The 20,140-nt window shown below is 37.0% G+C and overlaps 1 protein-coding gene across 2 annotated transcripts in view; it reads right to left on the reverse strand.

Moving 5' to 3' along the window:
* Positions 1-12,538: 12,538 nt before the first annotated feature.
* Positions 12,539-20,140, reverse strand: part of LOC116720581 (alpha-1,6-mannosylglycoprotein 6-beta-N-acetylglucosaminyltransferase B-like) — a 128,263-nt gene continuing 120,661 nt past the window's right edge. For both annotated transcript variants that reach the window (XM_032563933.1, XM_032563932.1), the window contains exons 16-18: positions 16,848-16,922; positions 15,316-15,599; positions 12,539-13,319 (exon numbers count right to left, since the gene is read on the reverse strand). In XM_032563933.1, coding sequence (XP_032419824.1) covers positions 13,121-13,319; positions 15,316-15,599; positions 16,848-16,922 — 558 coding nt within the window. In that variant the 3' untranslated portion in view covers positions 12,539-13,120. The remainder of the gene's footprint in view (positions 13,320-15,315; positions 15,600-16,847; positions 16,923-20,140) is intronic.

Genomic DNA, 20,140 nt, shown 5'->3' on the forward strand with positions numbered 1-20,140 from the left:
AAGTCCAGGCAGTAGCTTGTCGTGTTCGGTGCTAGCTATTAGTAAAATAAATTATTTTACAGAAAAATCTAATCATACAGTGACACATTTTTCTCACGAGGCAGAAGCTTGTTTTTCTGTTGTTTCCTGTAAAATTAGTCAGCAACAAATTATTAATGCTGGAAGTAAATCATGTTGAAACTCCATATTTGTGGGAAACTTAAAGTCTGATTTTGAGACAAGTTTTCTTTCTTGCATTAATTTGTGTTATGTGTTTATTATTGATTTACTATGACCATGTGTGGTACATTAAATCTACTTATTAAAACAAATTCATGTACAGCTTGTTACCCAGTAAATGATACAAAATTGTATCTGAGGAAAGCAGTGGGTTTTTTTTCAGCTGTGTCTTTTACTCCATGAACTCTGGCACTGTTCTGATTGGCTCTGTGCTCTATGATGGAAAATTTACACTGAAATATTGCAGCAGTGACCCTATGCAGACAGTCTGTTTGCACTGATGAAGATTTACTCACATGAGCTCAGATTGACTCAAGCTGACACAATCTGCTGACTTTCTGATTTCTGATGGCTGTTTGATCACTTATGATCACTGAAATTTGATCTCCAGGCCACTAAGTAAATAAAAAGGTGACTTCAGAGCAAATGTAATGTAACATTGATTTCAATGGATATGGAGAGTTTCATATTAAGTTTTTTTTAATTCAAAAATGTCAAATTTGATTTACTACTTAGCATGACCAGAGAGGTTTAGTTGTAAAAATAAACTGTGACATCGCTCGACATTAATAATGAAACAAGCGACAGGGCGCTCAGCATGAGAATTGGTACCAACAGATGTGTGTTTTAACTCACAATGGGCCTGAGCCGGAGTTTTAGTGAGAAACCTTCGCTGCTGATTTCTTTTAAAGGCAGAAAGATGACAGCAGGAGATCCACATGAGGTAACATGATGAACTGCTGAGGACTGGAAAGCGAAACCGCAGTGGATACGCCGCAAAACGCGTAATGAGCCACAAGTGCACAGAATCAGTCACTGAATTTACTCTGTGGCTACAAACCAGCAGAGGAGACAGAAACCAGGGAAAGGGCCTGGAAACAAGACAAACACTGCCTAAAATCTAAAATAAAAATAACCTATGCATATACATTTGTGTGTATATATTACAATAACGATAACATCAGAAGTTCAACCAGTTGTTGTTTTAGAATTGAAATAAAAATCTAAAATTTAAGGGTCATTTTTGAAATGCAGGATTTTGTGCTGCAACTCCATCTGATGCTGACACCCTACAAATAAATCTCTGGAATCATTTCAAGCTGTTTGCAAGAGATTCGTCTTTTATTTATGTTAATCACCACCTATTTTGGTTTAAACAAGCAACTCGTTAGAGTACCTACAATTAACTTTGCAAATAATAGATGCTGATTGTCCTGTAACCCACTGCTCCTTTCTACTGTCAATATAGAAAGAGAGTCCAAGCTCTCTTTATTCAAATGTTTTATGTATTAGGGTATAAAAAATGTTGTCTAGTCTTTGCCATGTTTGCATATGATTGCATCTTGTATTGATTTATTTAGGAAAGTTTGGGCTCTTGAAGCAGTACTGTCACACAGAGATCATTTACAACCTTGTTATTCATATATTCAAAGTTGTTTTAGAGTTCATACTCATGCTAGACTGTTGAAATAATGTGATTTTAATTTTTCAGTCCTTCTGTTGGCGATCTGTGTTTAGATCTATTATCAGACTGAATGACCAAATTTTAGGCTAACCTAAGATGCTTAAGAGACATGCTGCTTGTTGATTACCAACTTTAGTTTCAAGTATTGCTGCTTGCTCTTTCAGTTTCCACAGCCTAACAGTCTGGGGTTTTCTTTATTCATCAAATCAAATCAAATTTTATTTGTATAGCACAGTGGTTCCCAAAGATTTTCTGGGCCCCCCTATGGATAACAATAAAATCCCCCCAAAAAAGGAAAAAAAAATCAACGGGGCACACACATCGTTCAACCAGACATAAGCCTATACACATATTTTGTTTTCAAACTTCACTGAAGTTTATTTCACACTTCAGGTTTCAACAAAACAAACTACAAACTATCTTTACAGTGAAACATTTTTGTATAACTGTTTTTTTTTTTTTCATTCATCCATACTGCTTCCTGCGCCCCCTGCAGTGCCCCCCTTTGGGAACCACTGGTATAGTACATTTCAGCAACAAGGCATTTCAAAGTGCTTTACATCACAAAAACAAACAAAAATACAAAGTCATAGAAACACAGTCGACAATTACACATCAGACTGTTGATTAATGTTTCATTGATTATGAGTATCATTCATTCTTAAAATGAATTTAAAGGACAGGAAGGTCTCACAGAAAACTTCAGCATGTTTAAAAATTTTTGGGATGTTTTGATTCCTATAAGTGGTCCATACCCTTCAGGCTGATAAAATGAACAGTAGAGAAAGAGCTTTGACTAGACCAGCATGAGATTAGAAGATATTATTTCTAAGAGCTACAGATCAAGAGTAACAGAGATGGTTAGAAATCTTACAAAAATCTTGAAGCGCCGATATCCGAGCACAGGAGAACTTTATGGTTTAGTTTTTGTGATCTTGTCTTCAGGTGTCCCACCGTTGCTTCGTATCTGTCTGCCTGTTTTTATTTTGTGGTGAGAGTTTGAGGTGATCGGAGCTCGAGGTTCATTCGGATATCAGACTGAAAGCACTGAATGCATGTTAAACATGCTCTGATTCACATCCTCGTCTTCTCTGCCCCCCCACTGAGCATCCTCAGAAAGAAGCTCGAGCCTCGGGTTGGCGGGCTCCCGACTCCTCCGCCGTCTTTCATCTTCCTTTCTCTTTGCGTCTCTTTGAAAGGGATAATTTTCTGCTTGAGAGAGGGTAGAGGAAAAAGACAATTTGCAAATACTTCTTAAATCCTCACAAGTGACTGAATTGACCTTGCACTTTTACTTGACGGTTGTCAACGTGAGAGGGCATATTTAAATAAAGCTTGATATCCGTCTCTGCAGCTCTCCTTTTTAATGGTAGATTAAGAAGGACCCATCCACATCCACAGTGATGGATCGGTCCCTTTAGCTGCAGATGGCGTTTCGTCCAGAGAATATACAAACCCATTTTAACCAACCTTGATGTGCTGGGCAGAATCGATCAACGTTTCTTTCTACCTTTTGTCTAAAATAACAGCAGCAGAGCACTTAGAAAGTCAATTTCTTTACTGCTAAAGGCATTGATGTGGCAGAGAAGCAGTTCTTGATTTTTTTGAATCATTAATCCAGATGTCTAAAGCTCCTCTTAGTGAGAAGTTTAAATTTGGTCTTAATTTTAAGTATTAGCTTGCTTGTCATTAATAACTCTGGCTTAAGTGCAGGGAGGGGTCTGAAAGTAAGACTTAGTTTAGTTTTAATGAAACAAAATTGAACTCAAAGCTGTAAAAAATAAATTTCTACATATCGATGTTTAACCCTGTTTCTGGAAAGCCACTACTGATTTTTTTTTTTAAAGAAAGACCTAAGAGAAAAGAAGTGGAATAAATAGAGGTAACAAATCAGCTCGACAAATGCAAACAGAAACAGGGGATATGCATGAAAATAAATAAAATGCACATATTTGTCCTTTAATTGTTATCTGTCAATCTTTTTAGCAGTGCTCCAGCCACATGTGACCTGCCTCATTGTTTAATGCTGAGAAGAAAAAGCAAAAGAAGAAGAAGTGGGGACAGAATGAGAGAGGGGAGGTGGAGGAGAAAACAGGGATTTCTTTTCTCACCTGGGGCGTCTTCCATTGATTTGCTTCACTTTAAATATTTGAGCAGCTTTCTTATTTACACACGGCTTTATTTATTCAGGCTCATACCGGCACTCAGGAGGAGTCAGCCAATTACCTTTGCATTATTGACGAGGATAAAATCAGCCTCTTGTGGCTCTGATCTCCATCTCTCCCCTCGTTTTCTCTCTTTACTCATTCTTTAACGTTTCCTTCCCTCGTCCTCCTCTGCGACCTCTACCATTCCTCCACCGGCTCCGGTGTTTCACCTTTTAACATGTTTCCTTTTGATTCAAACAATTGAGTCTTACAATAAACTACTGCCTTCTGCCATTTCCCCCCATCTCTCCGTCTTCAAGTTGATCTCTAAGGAATGCTTTGTTCCTTTGTTTTCGAGATTTATTTCTGATTGTAGTGATTGTTCAGGTTTCCAGGCACCGGCTGAGTATTTGTTCACATTTTTCATCTGTGGTGATGAAAAAGAACCTCCATACAAAGGAACCAAAGTTTGTTTGTTAGTAGTTTTATAATTAACGTGGTCCAGAAGTCGGCTTTGATTCGGCTTCACCTGTTAAATCTCATCTTCAGTCTGCGGTGATAATTTCAGCTGTTAAATTCAGTCCAGTAAAAACAGAACCTAACTCCAAATTATTTTAATAAGCGATTATTAAGAGTCTGACTGACATGAGATCTTGTTACTTGAGATCCTGTGATATTAAAACACCTTTTTCTTTTGTCAAAGTGAAGTTTTGTGTTGGTAAATTAGAATATTATTAAAATTTATTTCTAGTACTGGAGTTCATTTATCAGTCGTGACTATGAAACACAATATATCAATTAAATACACACATGGATGTTTGAAAGCCTTTATTTCTGTTAATTATGATGATTTTCCACTTAATGAAAGCTTGATATTTAAAATTAAAGCTTAACACAGAAATGTATCCTTAATAAAAAGTGAATAGGAAAAGCCTTTATTGTTTTGCACGTGGGAAATTCAGGAAATACATGCTTAAATCTGGCATTACAATATTTCATAACTTCACAATACTGTATGTCCTACTGTGACTTGTTTTGTTATAAAATCCAAGAAAAATATGCTTAAGTTTGTTGTTGCAACTTTACAAAATCTGAAACTATTTAATGGGATTGAATACTTTTGCATTGCACTGGATATTAAAAATTAAATCTGAATCTAATTCATTTCTGACTTGATTTGTAATTGGATTGAACTGGTATGAAGAGGCTACATGTAACTAAATTTAAGTTAAAACTGAATGATCTTTTTGGAGACAGAAGGGTTTGTGCCTGGATGGCGCCATTGTCTCCCAGCCAATCAAAATGCAGGAAATTATGAGATTCAGCAGAGAGATAAAATGCAGCTCATATTCAAACAAAGCACATCATCTACTTTCCCTTTTCTCAGCCTCATGCAAAGGGCTCCTACTCCCAATTAGCTGCACATCCTCCTTCATTATGTCTCCCAGGGCAACCGCCCATATCAAAGACCAACACTGTTGTGAGACAACTTTTTTTAAACTGGCAACATGTTTATGAAGTTAATTAAAACCCTGTGAGACAGTTTTTCTACAGCAGTATAATGGGTTCAAAATCAGAAGGCAAAACACCTAAATAACAATTCATTAGTCTTGATTGTAGTGTGAATGACATATTCTTATTGATCATTTGCATGAGACGTCACTCTGTTCGAAACCCCGCCCACTCCGCCATGACAGATGTCAAAACAATTAATGCACTGCTGTAAAGCCTATCAAAAAACGCACATCTGGTAGCCTACTATCTTTTATTAAGTTTTTAAGTTTTTATTAAGTTTATTTTGCATTAAAAATGGCCACAGGGGGCTGCGCAGTCGGTTGCACAAACAGACAAGGATACAAACCAAACTTGTAATTTTATTGTGTAACTTTTAATGAGGAAAGATGCGGCAGTGATGTATAGCAGCCGTCAATCATAATGACTGTCAGCCCTCTGTGTAACAGCAGACGTTTTACAAGGTTGGAAGATTAATGTTCAGATACTTCATAGGATTAGAAAGATATGAAATATTGCAATATGCTGTGTGGCAGAAACCCTTCTGACCAGCTTAGGCACAAAGGCCAATAGTTCCTGCCAGATTCATTAAGTTGTCTTTCCATTTATGTTATTGTGTTTGCATGTGTATGTCTAGTTGTGCATATTAGGGTGTTTTTTTTTTTTTTTAACCTAACCGGTTTCTTGGCAATGTTTGCAATAACAGCAACACATAATTTCTCATGTATAAAACATTTTATTTAAATGAATTAAATGAACTCGCTGGGGTCCAGACGAGACATTTGACCAATAGGATACATAAAATATTCACATCAACATAAAAAGAACTGAATGTAATTATTTTTCTCAGAGTGGTGGAACAAAACAACCTCTCTGTGTTTTCCTGCCCTGAATGCAGTTTCTGGTCTTCAGACACAGCTCTGTTTAATATCCCATATCGTCACCTTCCTAAAATAATGGTCCGTTTCATTTTTTGCCAAAAGTGATTTTCTATTTTTGTTGCCTAAATCATCAATCAAGTTTGACAATAAGAAGTGGATTTCTTTTAAAATTATTATTATTATTATTATTTTTTGCCAAAAATGACTTTAGGAAGCTGATATTTTATTTTGCTTTATTATTGCTGGACAAATGATCAAGGATGCCTATTACTGTCCTTGAAATACGGTTCATGCGGCATAATTGAATACTAAAAATCTCTCTTACCGTTGCCACTGTACTTTCTGCTTTAATATGAGGTTTTTGTAAGGTTTTTCCATGTATGTCAATATCTCGTCTGTGAGATAGCTGATGTTTTATGTTCTTTTCTTTAGGATAGAAATGTACCACAAACCTTTGTGCAAAATGTAAGAGCAAAATAGGCCAAACATGGGCTTTCTATCTCTTTCCATCCTTTCTAAGATATAAACAGAAACTTTACATAAGAAGGAAGGAGAGAAAAAGTACAGCCAAACTATTTGATTTTTGCATAAGAGTTAAAACTAAACACATTTTCACTGAGACTCTTTAAATGTGTATCTATTTGAAATTTTAAATCAACATTTTTGATTTAAAAAATCTATTTTTAAAAAATCTATTTTGACCAAAATAGACCAAGGTGTATTTGCTAACTTATTGGAAGGAAAAGCAAAATAAAAAAACATCCTCATTCCCCCCATGGGGCTCCATAGCATTTTATTAACCCTTTTTTGTTTTTGCAATATGTAATTTTTAAAGTGTGTGCTATTTTGAGAAGATATCAACTTAAGAATGAAACTCTTAAATAAAGAGTTTCACAGATTAAATGTAAAAAATCCCAACAAAACAAATCAAAAACACACATGCCAGATCTGGTAATTATCATTGCTGGCAGTGGGCGCGATTGAGACAGCAGCGCATCTGAGGTGAAGTGAAGGTAGATGCACTCCACCTTGATAAGAACAGCCCAGTGGGGATCTGACCACATGACCACCCTCTTTTTCAAGCACTTCAAAAGGAAGTCGGCTTCATTAAAGCGCCGTGCCAGGAAACACGAGGAAGTACTACAAAGAGATGAGGGTCTGCCTCTGCCTCTGTGGGGAAGCTCTTACGAACACAAGCCCACAGTGCAATTCAAAACAACAATTCATACGTTCTGTTGCATGCACTGAATATTAAAAGCGTTTTGCAATAAATTTAAATGCAAAAATCAGAGGAAGCATTAATTAGGAACCTGACGGTGTACGAGCTACTAATCAATCAAACAGCATGAAGGCTCTTCCACTGAACTTCAGTTATGCATTAAAAAAAACTGTCAAGACAAGAAAAAAGCAAATGAAAAAAAAACTGGTGAAGATTGCGTCTGACTTGTCTGTGCTTACAGAATACGACTTGTGTGTATGTAGATTTAATGAAAGACAACATTGAAGAGATGAGCTCTGTGTGTACGCATGTTTTTCTCATTTGTGCGTGCTGCTGTGACCTCACGTCTGCATTTGACAGTTTTCAGGTAAACGATGGTATTTTATGACAAACGTGCTTCGAAAACTTATGTTATCTTCTCTGGCTTGATAATTGTTCAGCTGCGTATCAGTCTGTTCTTGTACTGTTTAGTTATTATTAAAACAGCATAAATAATACGCTCAGATGTGGCTCTAATTAAAATTCTTTAACAGCTGACAGGCTAAATGGAGCTGATTCTGCGTCAAATAAAGATGCTCTGTAGATTTTAGCTTCCATTCAGACAGTCAACACTGCCAACCAGTAAAAACATTTGTAAGAACATGACACACGAATTCACTTCTACTCTTTTACAACTTCACGTCCGCAGGTGACACCGACATCGTCTGCTGCTTGACAACAACTTTCTTTTGTGAAGAATTTATAGTGTTAGAATACAAAAGTAATATAAAAAGTCAACTTAACAAAAGCGCTAAACACAAAGCAAGTGAATCATTTTTTTCAGACTTTCTTAGTTCGTATTCATATATATATGTTTTTACTTTGAACCCAGACTTTCTCCTAAAATGTTTTTGCTGTAATAAAAAAATATGTGGCTTTTTCTGGTCAGTCAGTATGGATTGATTTTACTTAATCATGTATCTAAGTGATTTATGCAGGTATGTTGTAACATTGCTGATGCATTTAATGTTCTGTGTGCACATCCATGAACACAACCACACAACGCTATAGGCAAACAATAAAACTGGCAGTACTTGCTAACCTACTGCAGTCCTGCTGCTTGGTCCCGTGTTGCCATGTCACTGACCTTGGCCAGTCCACCATCGAAAATATCTGATAATTTCACACATTGGCTGCATCCTGCATAAGCATTTTATTTTCTTTCTATTCCTAAGTCTTTCAGCTCTGCCCATCTCTTTCTCCTTTCTTTGTTGCATGTTGGCTAATTTAACCCAATCCTAATTGTTCCTTTCTTTTTCAAATTGGGAGAGGATGCTCGTATTTCCCCTTGGTATGCAAAGTATCAGATTGACACCTGCAGCATTATGGGGTGAAGAAATGAACCAATAAAAAAGAAACACTGGCTGGTTAGTTTCTGGAACAGTCCGGCAACGTCTCAGACCTCCTGATGGCTTCTGGTGCAGTATTAGTTTTCTGACACACATAAGGTTTGTGTGAGTCTTCTTCATGGGTCAATAGATTCTTACACTGACCTAGGTTGTACTTTTAGGAGGACACTTGTTAGTTTTGCACTTTCTATTTTTTGATGAGAGATTGAGCAGCTTTTTTTTTGATGTTCAAAGTGGATTATAGTTCTATAACCTAATCCTGTATCAAACTTCGTCCTGTCAGTGTCAGTGAATTTTATGATTATCAGAGGAAATAAGACTGAATACCACTCTTTTTTTTATTTAAAAAAAAAGAAGATACTTTTACTTCCAAATTATCTTCCTTCCACTTCACAATTATCAATCACTTTTAGTTTGGTCTGTCAGATTGCTTTCTGATAAAATACACTTAGGTTTTTTTTAGGTTGTAATGTAAATAAATGTGAACCAGCTCAATGCATATGAACTTATAGCAGATTCCCAGTGTCAGTGTTTCTGAGGACCACAGTTCTCATTAAAAAGTAGAACAGCATCCAAAGGGAAAAAAAACAAGATTCCAAAATTTAATATAGCTTCTTTAAATTACTTGAAAGTGCATTGATTGCAGTAAAAATGTATTTAATTATTAATTGCCTGTCTTGTCACATTAATTCTGAACGCTTGCTCACTGAGTGACTGGCAAAAATAAGAGTCCTGTTTTGTTTGTCAGAGATGATCAGGAGCCTGAATGGTGAATTATTCATCTGTTTCTTCTGCTCCCCACAAAGAACACACTGTTTAACCCCATCCATGTTTGGTTTAATCAAGACGCTGGAAGCTGATTTAAGCATACAGTAACTGTGGAGAGCATAAATTGTTGATTATTGTTAGAAATCAAAAAACAGCATTAGAGAAGTGAAAGTTGTGTCCTTGAAGTGGAAGCAGAGAAGCAGTTTTAGTGATGGATGCTGCGATAATGTCTCCTACTGAGGAACCACTATCGCACTGCATCAGGCGAGGTATCACAAGCTTTACAGCCGGCTGTGACTGTGACTGAAATGAATGCAGGAGGTTCTCCTCGCTGTCATTTCAGCTTTCGTAATGTTACTGGAACAATGGCTATTCTCTTTGGTAAAACTGCACAAAAGAAATCAATTTAAAACAAAACAAACAAAAAAAAGTTTCATTCGAGACAGAAAACACTTACTAGTAAACAAATTGGCTCACAAAACAGTTTGAAGATGGTGACATTGTGTGTTTTGTGGCTATATATTTTCTATTATGTATTTTGTCCAGGATTTATACATTTCTTTCAGTTATTTACCAGGAAAAAACTCCAGATTCTGCTGGAAATGTAGCCTGGAGACCTTTTTAACAGACCTTTTCCTCTCTAGGATTGTGTTATGTGGTACCTCTGCATGCACAAAAGAAAAGATAGAAAATGCCCTTCAAATAGGGAAAATGCTGCTGCTGGAAAAAAAGTCTCCATCTGGTTGTAAAGGTTCTCTGAAAGTCATTGTGCAAGTAGATAACTCAGTTAAATGGAAAGCCCTGAGTTTATAGGTTGATTAATATCTGATAGTCCCTATAAATCTCTGCTTAACCTTCTTTGGTTTGGTTTCACCTGTACTTTGAGTACAAGTGCACCAATTCACTCAGTTCAGAATGATGGTGATACATGATGCTTCATTCTCAGGAGCGATGAGATATTCCGCTGCTTTCTTTTAGAAAATATCTGGGTTTATATATACAGCTCTGTAAAATATTAAGAGCCCACTGCACTGAACCCATTGAAAACCTCCTGGTTATTCCACCAAATGTTGATTTCTGAACTCTTCCTGCATTAAAACATTAGTATTGCCGTTTCTAAATTAATAAGAACTTGATTTCTTTGCATTATTTGAGGTCTTAAAGCGGTGCATCTTTTTCGTTATTGTGACCGTTTCTCATTTTCTGAAAATAAATTTTTGCTTGGAATTTTGGAGACATGTTGTCAGTAGTTCATAGAATAAAAGAACAATGTTCATTTTACTCAAACATAAACCCATAAAAAGTAAAATCAGAGAAACTGATCAGTTTTAGCGGTCTGTAATTTTTTTCCATTTATGTTTTTCCAGTCATTAACGTGTTACATGGTAATAGAAGGAAAACAAAATTTTATGCAGAATGCTGAGTGTTCTTGAAAATATTCTTAGTCAATAAATATGCTCATCTCTGCTGCTGAGTTTGTGCATAATGTGAATTAATTAATTTGCAGTGTGAAATCTTTGTGCTAGTAGATTATATTGGAACCTTGCCTTCAGCTGCAGCACCCTCAGCTGTGTGTCCATCCTCTGCCAAGGACCTGAGATATTTGGAATGAAAGTATTTTCTGCTATTGGGATTCCATCTAATAAACATTGCTGGAAGATTATAGGCATTTAGAAAATAATTTTTAAAACATGAAATGAAGCAGTGAAGGTTTTAGAGATGCATTTCTTACAAAGCTAGCTCGAGCCATTAAAGAGTAAATTCTAAAGGTATTTTGACAATATGTCAAAATATCAATATAAAATATCAATAATGTAGATTATTATCTAACAATAATTAGGTAACATTAATTATTGTTGATTAGAGTTAGTATTAAGCTGTATTTCCCATCAAATATAACCTTTACCGTTAAACAGTGTATAGGTTGGCTTTTAAATAAGAGATCCTATTAGTATTCTACTGACCTGGGTTTTTTCTGCAGAAAGTTTGCATGGTTTTCTCTTGCATGCGTGAGTGTGCCTCCTGGTGCTCCGTCTTCCTCCCACAGTCCACAAACATGGCTGTTAGGTCAATCGATTACTATAAATTGCCCTTAGGTCTGTGTGTGTGTGTGTGTGTGTTTGCATGGTTGTTTGTCCTATGAATCTCCTTGCTGCCCTGTGTCTTGCAGTATTATAGACTTACACAGTAGCATTATTGGGCAACTTTGCTTTTTTAAAATTTAGCCAACCTATGAAAAAAAACGATCCTCAAGTAACAAGAGCAGAGGTGTTCTTGTGTTATGTTGTGGATTTAAGAACTAAAAACTTTCTTACCTGAATAAAATCTCCCTTTAGTGAAACTGACTTTTTTCCAGACATTTTATAATAAACCTGATGGATTTTGTAAAGAAAGTCCACATTTGGTGAAACAGTGAGATCTTATCCTGTTTTATATTTGTTATAGAATTAGAAATTGTGTCTGAGGGCCATATTATATATAATGCTGCCTTTGAAGGATGGCGAAGGCACCATTATATATTGTAGCCTTGTATAACAGTTCCCTGGTGAAGAAAAAAAACTAAAAGCATGAATCCTAAAGACTCAGATTGCACATTAATGGAATGAAGAAGATCAGTTGTTGATATTTTTTCAATTTCTGTTTCTTTTTTCAAGGTGTAAAACTAGTTATCCACAGCTACTGTATTTGTAGTTAGTATAAAACCTAATTGTGCATTATTTATGATTCAAATTCATTTAAAAAAAATAAATGAAAACAGTGATTATCATTTAATCATTCACAAATCTTTAATGAATACAATACATGTTTGTTTTGATGCCTCTAAGGTTTAAATCCCTGTGCAGACCTTTCTGTGAACTCTGCATGTTTTCTTTGTGCGTGTTTGGATTTTAAAGAGAAAAGTGAGGAATGCAAGCAATATAAACCACCTCAAAACTTTGAACCGTTCTGATTTTTTTAAATCTTTATTTATGATTTTTTCCATCACAAAGGCCAAAGACCTTCTTAAAAATCCAGCTGAGAGATATGAAGGCTTATTTATTGAAAAATAATCTTGTGAGCTGCCCTGTGTGTTTGTCCTTTCTTCTCAGAGAGAATAATCGCTGACTCTGCCTCAGAATGAGGGCGCAGTCTGAAAAATATCCATCAGTGCAAGAAGGGTCGAACAGAAAGAGAGACAAGCTGTGCGTCCATCATCCTCTGTCTGAGCGCGGCGTGGAGGTTGGATACTGACCTGAGGTTGCCATCTCCATGACAACTCCATCATGGAGTGAGACCGTACTCCCAATATTATGGAGGTGAAGCTTCAGAATAAAATATTTGATGTGTCTTCACTGTGCAGGTAATGTGAAAGTTTACTGGCTTGACGCTTTGCCTTTCAGTGTGATTGCTGTCAGCAGCCTCCTGCAGCGACCGCGGTCCTCATACAAACGATTCCTTAAACTATCCAGCAACAGTTCAAGGTCAAGCTCTTTAGCTTCCATCTTAAATCCAAGTCTTTTGTTTTTGTGTTGCTCCCATCATTATAAGCAGTCTCTGCAGAGAGCCACCTGCCCTCGAAGGAAGTCCCTGCAGGGGCAAAGGCGTCTGTATTTAGGAGAGTGGCCCGCGCAGCTGAACAGTAAAGGCTCCCTCTGAAGACTGCACTCCCGACGCATCACGGAGAACGCCGGGAGGATGTGGTTGATCTCCGAGTCCACCACCTCGCACTGCACCTCCAACCTGAGGGGTAAAACACAAGAGTACACGTCTGAAGACAGGATGAAGCTACAAGTGGGAGTGGCTGTAATTACAAAAATAAAAAACAAAATTTGATTATACTGTTTAATGAATCAAATCTCTGCCTTTGCTGTGTAGATGTACTACTTGGTAGGCTGTTTGAGGAGTAGAAAGTCAAGTTGGGCTTATAATTATTATGGGTGAAAAGCAAACGAGTTAGAAAAATGTACCTTAATCACACAGTGGTCAAAAAAATCTCCAGTTGTCACACAGGAGATTCGACAAACAAAAAAAAAAACTCTCCACCACGTCCCCTGATGTGTTCCTAATCTCTTAAATTAATGTTTAAAATGGTTTAAAAGTTACCAAAACTATTCCAAATATAAAAGTCGATTACAGATTTTGGTTCCAAACTAAGTTAAGTATATTGCAACTGCCTAAAGAAAAACTAAAGTGATAGAAGTTATGATTTGCATAAATTTAGCTTAAATCGCCACAAAAACAATATTGCAGTATTCAACAACAACATCATTCTTTCCTGTTTTTCTAACATTGTTCATCTGTACTTTGAAGTAAAAGTTTATTTTATTTAGAGAGAATTAAAAAAAATTACTCACTATTATCACATTACAAATGCAATGGAACGACAATACTGAGGAGGAGGAAATTAACCGAGCGACAAGAATGAAGAGCAGAGCAGAAACAGACAGGAGTGGCACCGCGAGACAAGGTAAACAAACACTAAGGAGCATGAAAGATTCCCAGAAAGCCGAGGAACAGAGCTTCTGTCTGGAGGGAGATGTTAGAAGAGAGTCACACTCCACAAACTGAGTGTCGAGTTTTCCATCCCCTTCAGAAAAAATCTTAAAAACTTTTATGTTTGCTGACTAAAATGATTCTGAGCCGACATGCGACTGTTGAATTTCGGATCCTTAACTCACTCAGACTCTGCTTCCCAGCTACAATCACAGCTTTATGGATGATCAAGAATTGTTTGCTTCAATCTGAGTCATTTCACGTTTCTTGCTGATACCGTTTTCTGATTTGAAAGTAAATTCAATTTAGTAAAACCAAAAGCCAAGTGTATGCTTTAAAATTAAGTTCAGAGTCAAGTCAAAAGTCATAGATTTCATCAGCATCGGTGCTGTGATTGTGGAGTCCTGGACTCACTTATAGGTTTTATCATAAAATTTATTTATTTTTTAATGACTTGAAATGATGCAGATGGACAGGAAGCAGCAGCAGCCAAATCAGTCTCTGATTCCCTGTGAACCTCATCTAAATGAATGAAAAACACTTAAACAGATTCTTGAGACTGAAAAAGTAATGTGCATGACTTTAGATGCACATTACAGATGCACAGATGCACAGAATCGATCATCGTAATGATGATCGATTCTGATCTGAACAAAATGAACAAAATGTGGCCAAAAATAACAGGTTCTCACTAACATCAAACCATAAAGAAGATAATAGACAGGTTAAAGATTTGAAGGGTTTAGTAAGAGACATTTACCCCTTGTAGACTATTAATTTGTCTTAAATCACCGATGTTGAATATGCTTTTATTGGAAGAACTTTGCTGCAATTTAGCGGTCAGAATTCTGCCCAAATGGCTTATTTTCTTTCAATAAATACTAAATACCCAACTTTAAATCTATTTTATGTACAACAAATATCATATCTGAGTAGTTTAGAGTCTTTTTTTTGAAAAAAAAAAAATAAATAATACAACTGTAAATCAATTCAAAGACTAACAGAACGTGTTGATCTGGACTCCGATCCGAAACATGAAATTCGACTGCTAAAATGTTTCTGACAACAGTCAGATTTGTTTCTAAAGTTGACTCAACATTCTTAAATAAACTTTTAATTTTAAATTCGATAAAAATGCTACTGACTTAAAGAGGATAAATGCAGTTTTGATAGTTTTGTGCTTTAAACAGTTTTGAGTTTCTGTGTTTCAGTGTAATGCCTCCATTCCTGTCGTTTTGCCTACCCCCGCAGAGCCTCCTTGTTGTTGATGAAGTGGAAATGAGCGGGTTCGCAGATGAAGCCAGCTGACTGGCAGGCGTCAACACAAGACTGGCCCTCCTGAGACACGAGCAGTCGGAGAGAGCTGAGAGGAGGCCAAGCCGTGGGAGCTGTCACGTTGGACGCCCAGCCAAGGGCCGTGGAGTTGGGCAGGGGCACAAACAGAGGTCTGATTACCCGGCTGCCACTGGCTGATCCCCGTCTGGAGAAATTGGCTGGAATGAAGGGAGGCTCTGGCACACAGAAGTCCTAGAAAAAAAAAAAGAAAGAATCAAATTAGTTTGTGCAGCGGTTGTGGTGTGAAACTCCAAACTAGTAGAAGAAGACCTTATATAAGTGATTTACTGTCTCTACAAGACTGGCTTATTCCTCTGTTGAGCCAGAAAATGCTTTTCTCCTCAGTGATACAGGCCTTTTGTGTGCTGCTTTATAGCTTATGCTACTCTAACATAACAGTTATGGTTACATCTAGGACATTAACAGCATGATTTCCTGCAAGCTGCTGTTTCCCACCTTGAAAAGCATTATTTATTATCACTACACATAATGAACTGAGGATTAGAGAAGAAGGAGCAGATGCAGACCTCGGCATAAACTGCCCCGAGGAACATTAACGTGAAGTTGATTACTAATGCCCCTGAAGGGTCCAGACTCATTAAATCTGTTAAACACAACCATCACTATTTACACAACTTGTAAAAGGTTATACATTTACTTGTAAAAACAAATTTATGTTTCTTTTCAAAGAAATGTCAATTTGACGGATCTCAGTGAGATGAAAGGAAAACAACATGTGGCTGAACAGATGTTTCAACCTGTCCTATCAGGTGTGACAAATATATGCTTGTACAATGCTCTGCAAATGTATTCACAGCTTTTAAACCTTTTCAAATGTTGTCCAGTTACAATTGTGGCTAGGGGTTAACTTTGATTAGTTAATTACATCGATTTTAACATGTTAAAAATTTGAACACAATCCCTGTTTCTTTAAAATCAAAATTTCCGAGCGGAGCATTTGTATTTCTGTTTCTTGTATTTCTGTAAATCTGACGTACAAGTGACGACAAAACCGCTTCACATGGCCGACTGCGAGTTAGTTTCTGTTTCAAAATACGATCGGATGGGACGATGGAAAAGACTATTATTGTTCAAGTTGTCCAAAAAGATTGGAGTTGGTCTATTACTGAAGCATAAAATACCATCTTAATGAAAAACATGCTGCTGTAAGACGTGTTATAAATGTTAAAGATGTTCTAGTTGAGCTCATATGTCTCAATAGTTCAGCAGCAAAAAGGGTTTTTGAATTGAAATAAAGAGGGTTATTCCATCAAAATACGGTTAGATGCAATTAACTTGATCAAAAACTTTGATCTAGTCCCACCATCACTTATAATGTAAGGTGATAAAGATAGAAGAATTATTTTGTCAAAGTGAATGTTTTGCATGCTGTGCTAGTAAGCTCATTGTATGTGCATACAGAGGCTCAGTGGATCTTACCTGATTCTGTAAGTAAGCGTGAACTCTCTCCAGCATGCCCTCACAAGTGTACTCATAAGGCAAGTAGGGCTCAACCTGGAAACGGCAAGCAAATGCATCCAACCAGGAGGTTATTTTTGTGACATTTTGCCAACATTAACATATACTTTTGTTTTGATTTTCATTGTTCACACTAATTGCTGCAAATTGCCTCTTCTTGTTAATTTCAGCAGATGAATGTTTCTATTGTCAGGTTCTGCAAAGCCTAATCACAGTGTGTCACTGCGTTGAAATTCATTATGCTTTATTTGCATACCAATAGATCATCCCATGCTGTGAAATACAAGTTTTATAACTAACACACACTTCTGACTGGCCTAATTAGCTGTGTGCTTGAAAGACTATGTATCACTTGTGTTTCTTTTTATGTCTAACACACGCTGACAGACTGGCACAAAGCTGGATGAATGTAGAACAGCCAAAACTGCAAAAATTATGTTGATTAAGCTGGATCTTAGAGATATTTTTAAGCCTGCATTATGGATGAAAATATTCAAGCACCATCCACAAAAAGACAAAGACATTATTGCTCAAAACATTCCTCTGAAAGTGCAATAAAAATTTACTGCTTAGAGCCAAATGGGGAACCAATGAATGAATGAAATGCCTCTCAGTCAGTTTATTGGTACTGCAGAGACAGAAAAAAGGATCAAAAACGTGTGAAAAGCAAATAAGAAAAAAAACTTACACAGAAAGACAGAAAGAAGGACATAACAGACACAAAGATGCAAAGGAAAACAATTGACAGAATGACAGATAAAAAGAGAGACGAAACGATAAAAAGTAAAAAAGATAAAATGAAAGACAAAAGATAAAAAAAAAGAGAAAACCAGACAGAAAATCAGAAAGAAACAAGAAAGGAAAAAGGAAAGAAAGAATGGAAAAAGAAAGAAAGGAAGGAAAGAAAGAAAAGGATTTATAGGAATATAAGAATTTGTCGGCCAGCCAGAGATTGCTTTGTCCTGCCTGACTGAGCATGAACCTCTACATCTCACAGTGTGTGTGTGAGCTCACGTGCTCGTCTTCACGTTAATGGCTTTAATGTGTAGGTAAGGCCGTGTGTCAGCTGTGTGTGTGTGTGCGTGTGGGGGCGTGTGTACGGGGATATTATCTGAATGTGGGTGTGTTTGCTGAGGTGTTGTGCCTCCACTGAAGGGTGAAGTGGTCCATCAGCTCTTTCTCAGAGGAGATGGAGACAGCGCCGTCAGCTAGTGCTGCAGAACTCAAGCTTGTCTGACAACTCAGACAAGATGGAGCAGTGGGATCATCCACACACACACACACACACGCACCCACACACCCCCCCCCACACACACACACACACACACACCCCGGCATGCTAGATCATAGATGTCACCTTTTGTTTAATTTCCATGCCGGGGTGATCTAGTCTGCTGATTTTACAAAATGGTTAAAGGGGCATGCAGACAGCTGTCTTCCTGTTGTTTCGCTTCATGCAGGATGGACTGGCTGGTTTGGATTACTACTGATACGATTGTATGTCAGTGGAGAGAATACATTATTGTGAAAAAAGACAATAGATGTGCCTATCTGTGCATTAAAATGGGTTCTGTGGAATTAATGGTTGCCCCGCCAGAGTTCCACCACATCACAGTAAATGAGTTCAGGAGGACTGGGAGAAAGCAGTACTGAGTTTTCAGTTGTTTTTAAGTTGCTTAAGCTGCTCAGAAAAAAAATTGTGTTTGGGTGAAACTAACTAGCTATCCACAAAGGAAGTGCAGGAAGTGGACTGAACTGAGCAGAACCTAATAAAGGACAAGTGAAGCAACGATAAAGTCCAAGAATAAAGATGTAGTAATATCAGAAGAAAGTCATAACATTATAACTTTATTCTTGTACAAGATTATTCTCTTAGTATTTTATTAGTCCGTCATAATAACTAAAGATGTTATTACTAAAGAAGAAATCATGTGGTGACCGAAAGGGGACAATTTTCAGTCAAATTAATAGTTAGAAATGAAAAATCCAACTTTTTCTGATCAGTGAAAACATCAGACATAAGGACTTTCAGAAAACACTCAATCACAATATTTCACGTGTTTGTAGGATCTCAGTTTAGGAAGACAGCTTAACTACACAAACTGTATTATTTGTGCCATTATTGCTGCGAACAGATGTCCCAATATCACCATCTAATTTCATTAACACCGTTTGAAACAGCAAGTGGTGTTTGTGAACGCCTCACGATCTCCAACCACCTTTGATTGGCACCATCAGCACAGCAGGTAGTCAGCACAACACTTACAGAAGGATTCATTAACACTGGAAACTGATAATTAAGAGCTGAGATAGCAATGGCATTTATAGATTCTGCAGAAACATCAGGTGTAAGCGCGCCGAGGGATGGGCATTGACCGCCTCAAATTCTGCCATGGATGAAATATAAAAAGCAACAGCAGAATAAGAGACAGTGATATAGTTTGTTTTGCTCTGATGTTGATCCCTTATTTTAGCAAAATAATCAAATCAGAAGTGAAACTTAATAAATGTAAGTGTTTTCAATGAGGTTTTCATAACATTTTCTGTGGTTTTTGGTGTCTAAGAATAAGCAGCCTCCAGCTTTTGGCCTGACTCAAAGCAAGAAACAACCAGCTTATTGATGCCAGACACAAATAAACAAGCAGAAGTATCAGCATAGCATTGGAACCTGCTGGGTGATCACAGATTGATTGATTACAACAGTATAAAACAGCAAGTCTTTTGTTAAGGTGATTTTGTGTGTAAAACATTTTTATTCACTGTTCCTTAAGTTCATACCGGTTTTCAGTTTTAATGAGAGCCAAAAGCTTTTGAGAATCCCCAAACTCAATTTCCATCTCTGTTCATTTTCCCATTTCTTTCTATTTTTGTTCCCATCCTCTGCGCTTGTGTTTGTGCTTTCTAGAAAGATTTAATCTACCCAGCTGACTCCTTAATTAACCTTTCTGCTGCTCCTGGCAGTCGCTGGCATTCTCTTATTCTTTATCAGCTCTGCATTTCTCGCACTCTGTAATAGCCATCTGCTTCCTACACAGAAATAAATAAGGCTCTGGAGAACCCCAGGGTTGTAAAGCTTGGCTGCTGTTGTGTCAAAGTTTAGGAACCATTAAACAAAGTTTAAAGGAGCCAGATGAGGCCTTGTGCTTTACTTACAGGCTTTCAAGAGAAAAAATGAAGCAATTTTTATATTACTTTGAACACCAACTCTAACATCACAGAGTAAAAATGTGCCATTTCATTATTATCTGGGCAAA

The sequence above is a fragment of the Xiphophorus hellerii genome, chromosome 5 (assembly GCF_003331165.1).
Source record: "Xiphophorus hellerii strain 12219 chromosome 5, Xiphophorus_hellerii-4.1, whole genome shotgun sequence".
NCBI classification, from domain to species: Eukaryota; Metazoa; Chordata; class Actinopteri; order Cyprinodontiformes; family Poeciliidae; genus Xiphophorus; species Xiphophorus hellerii.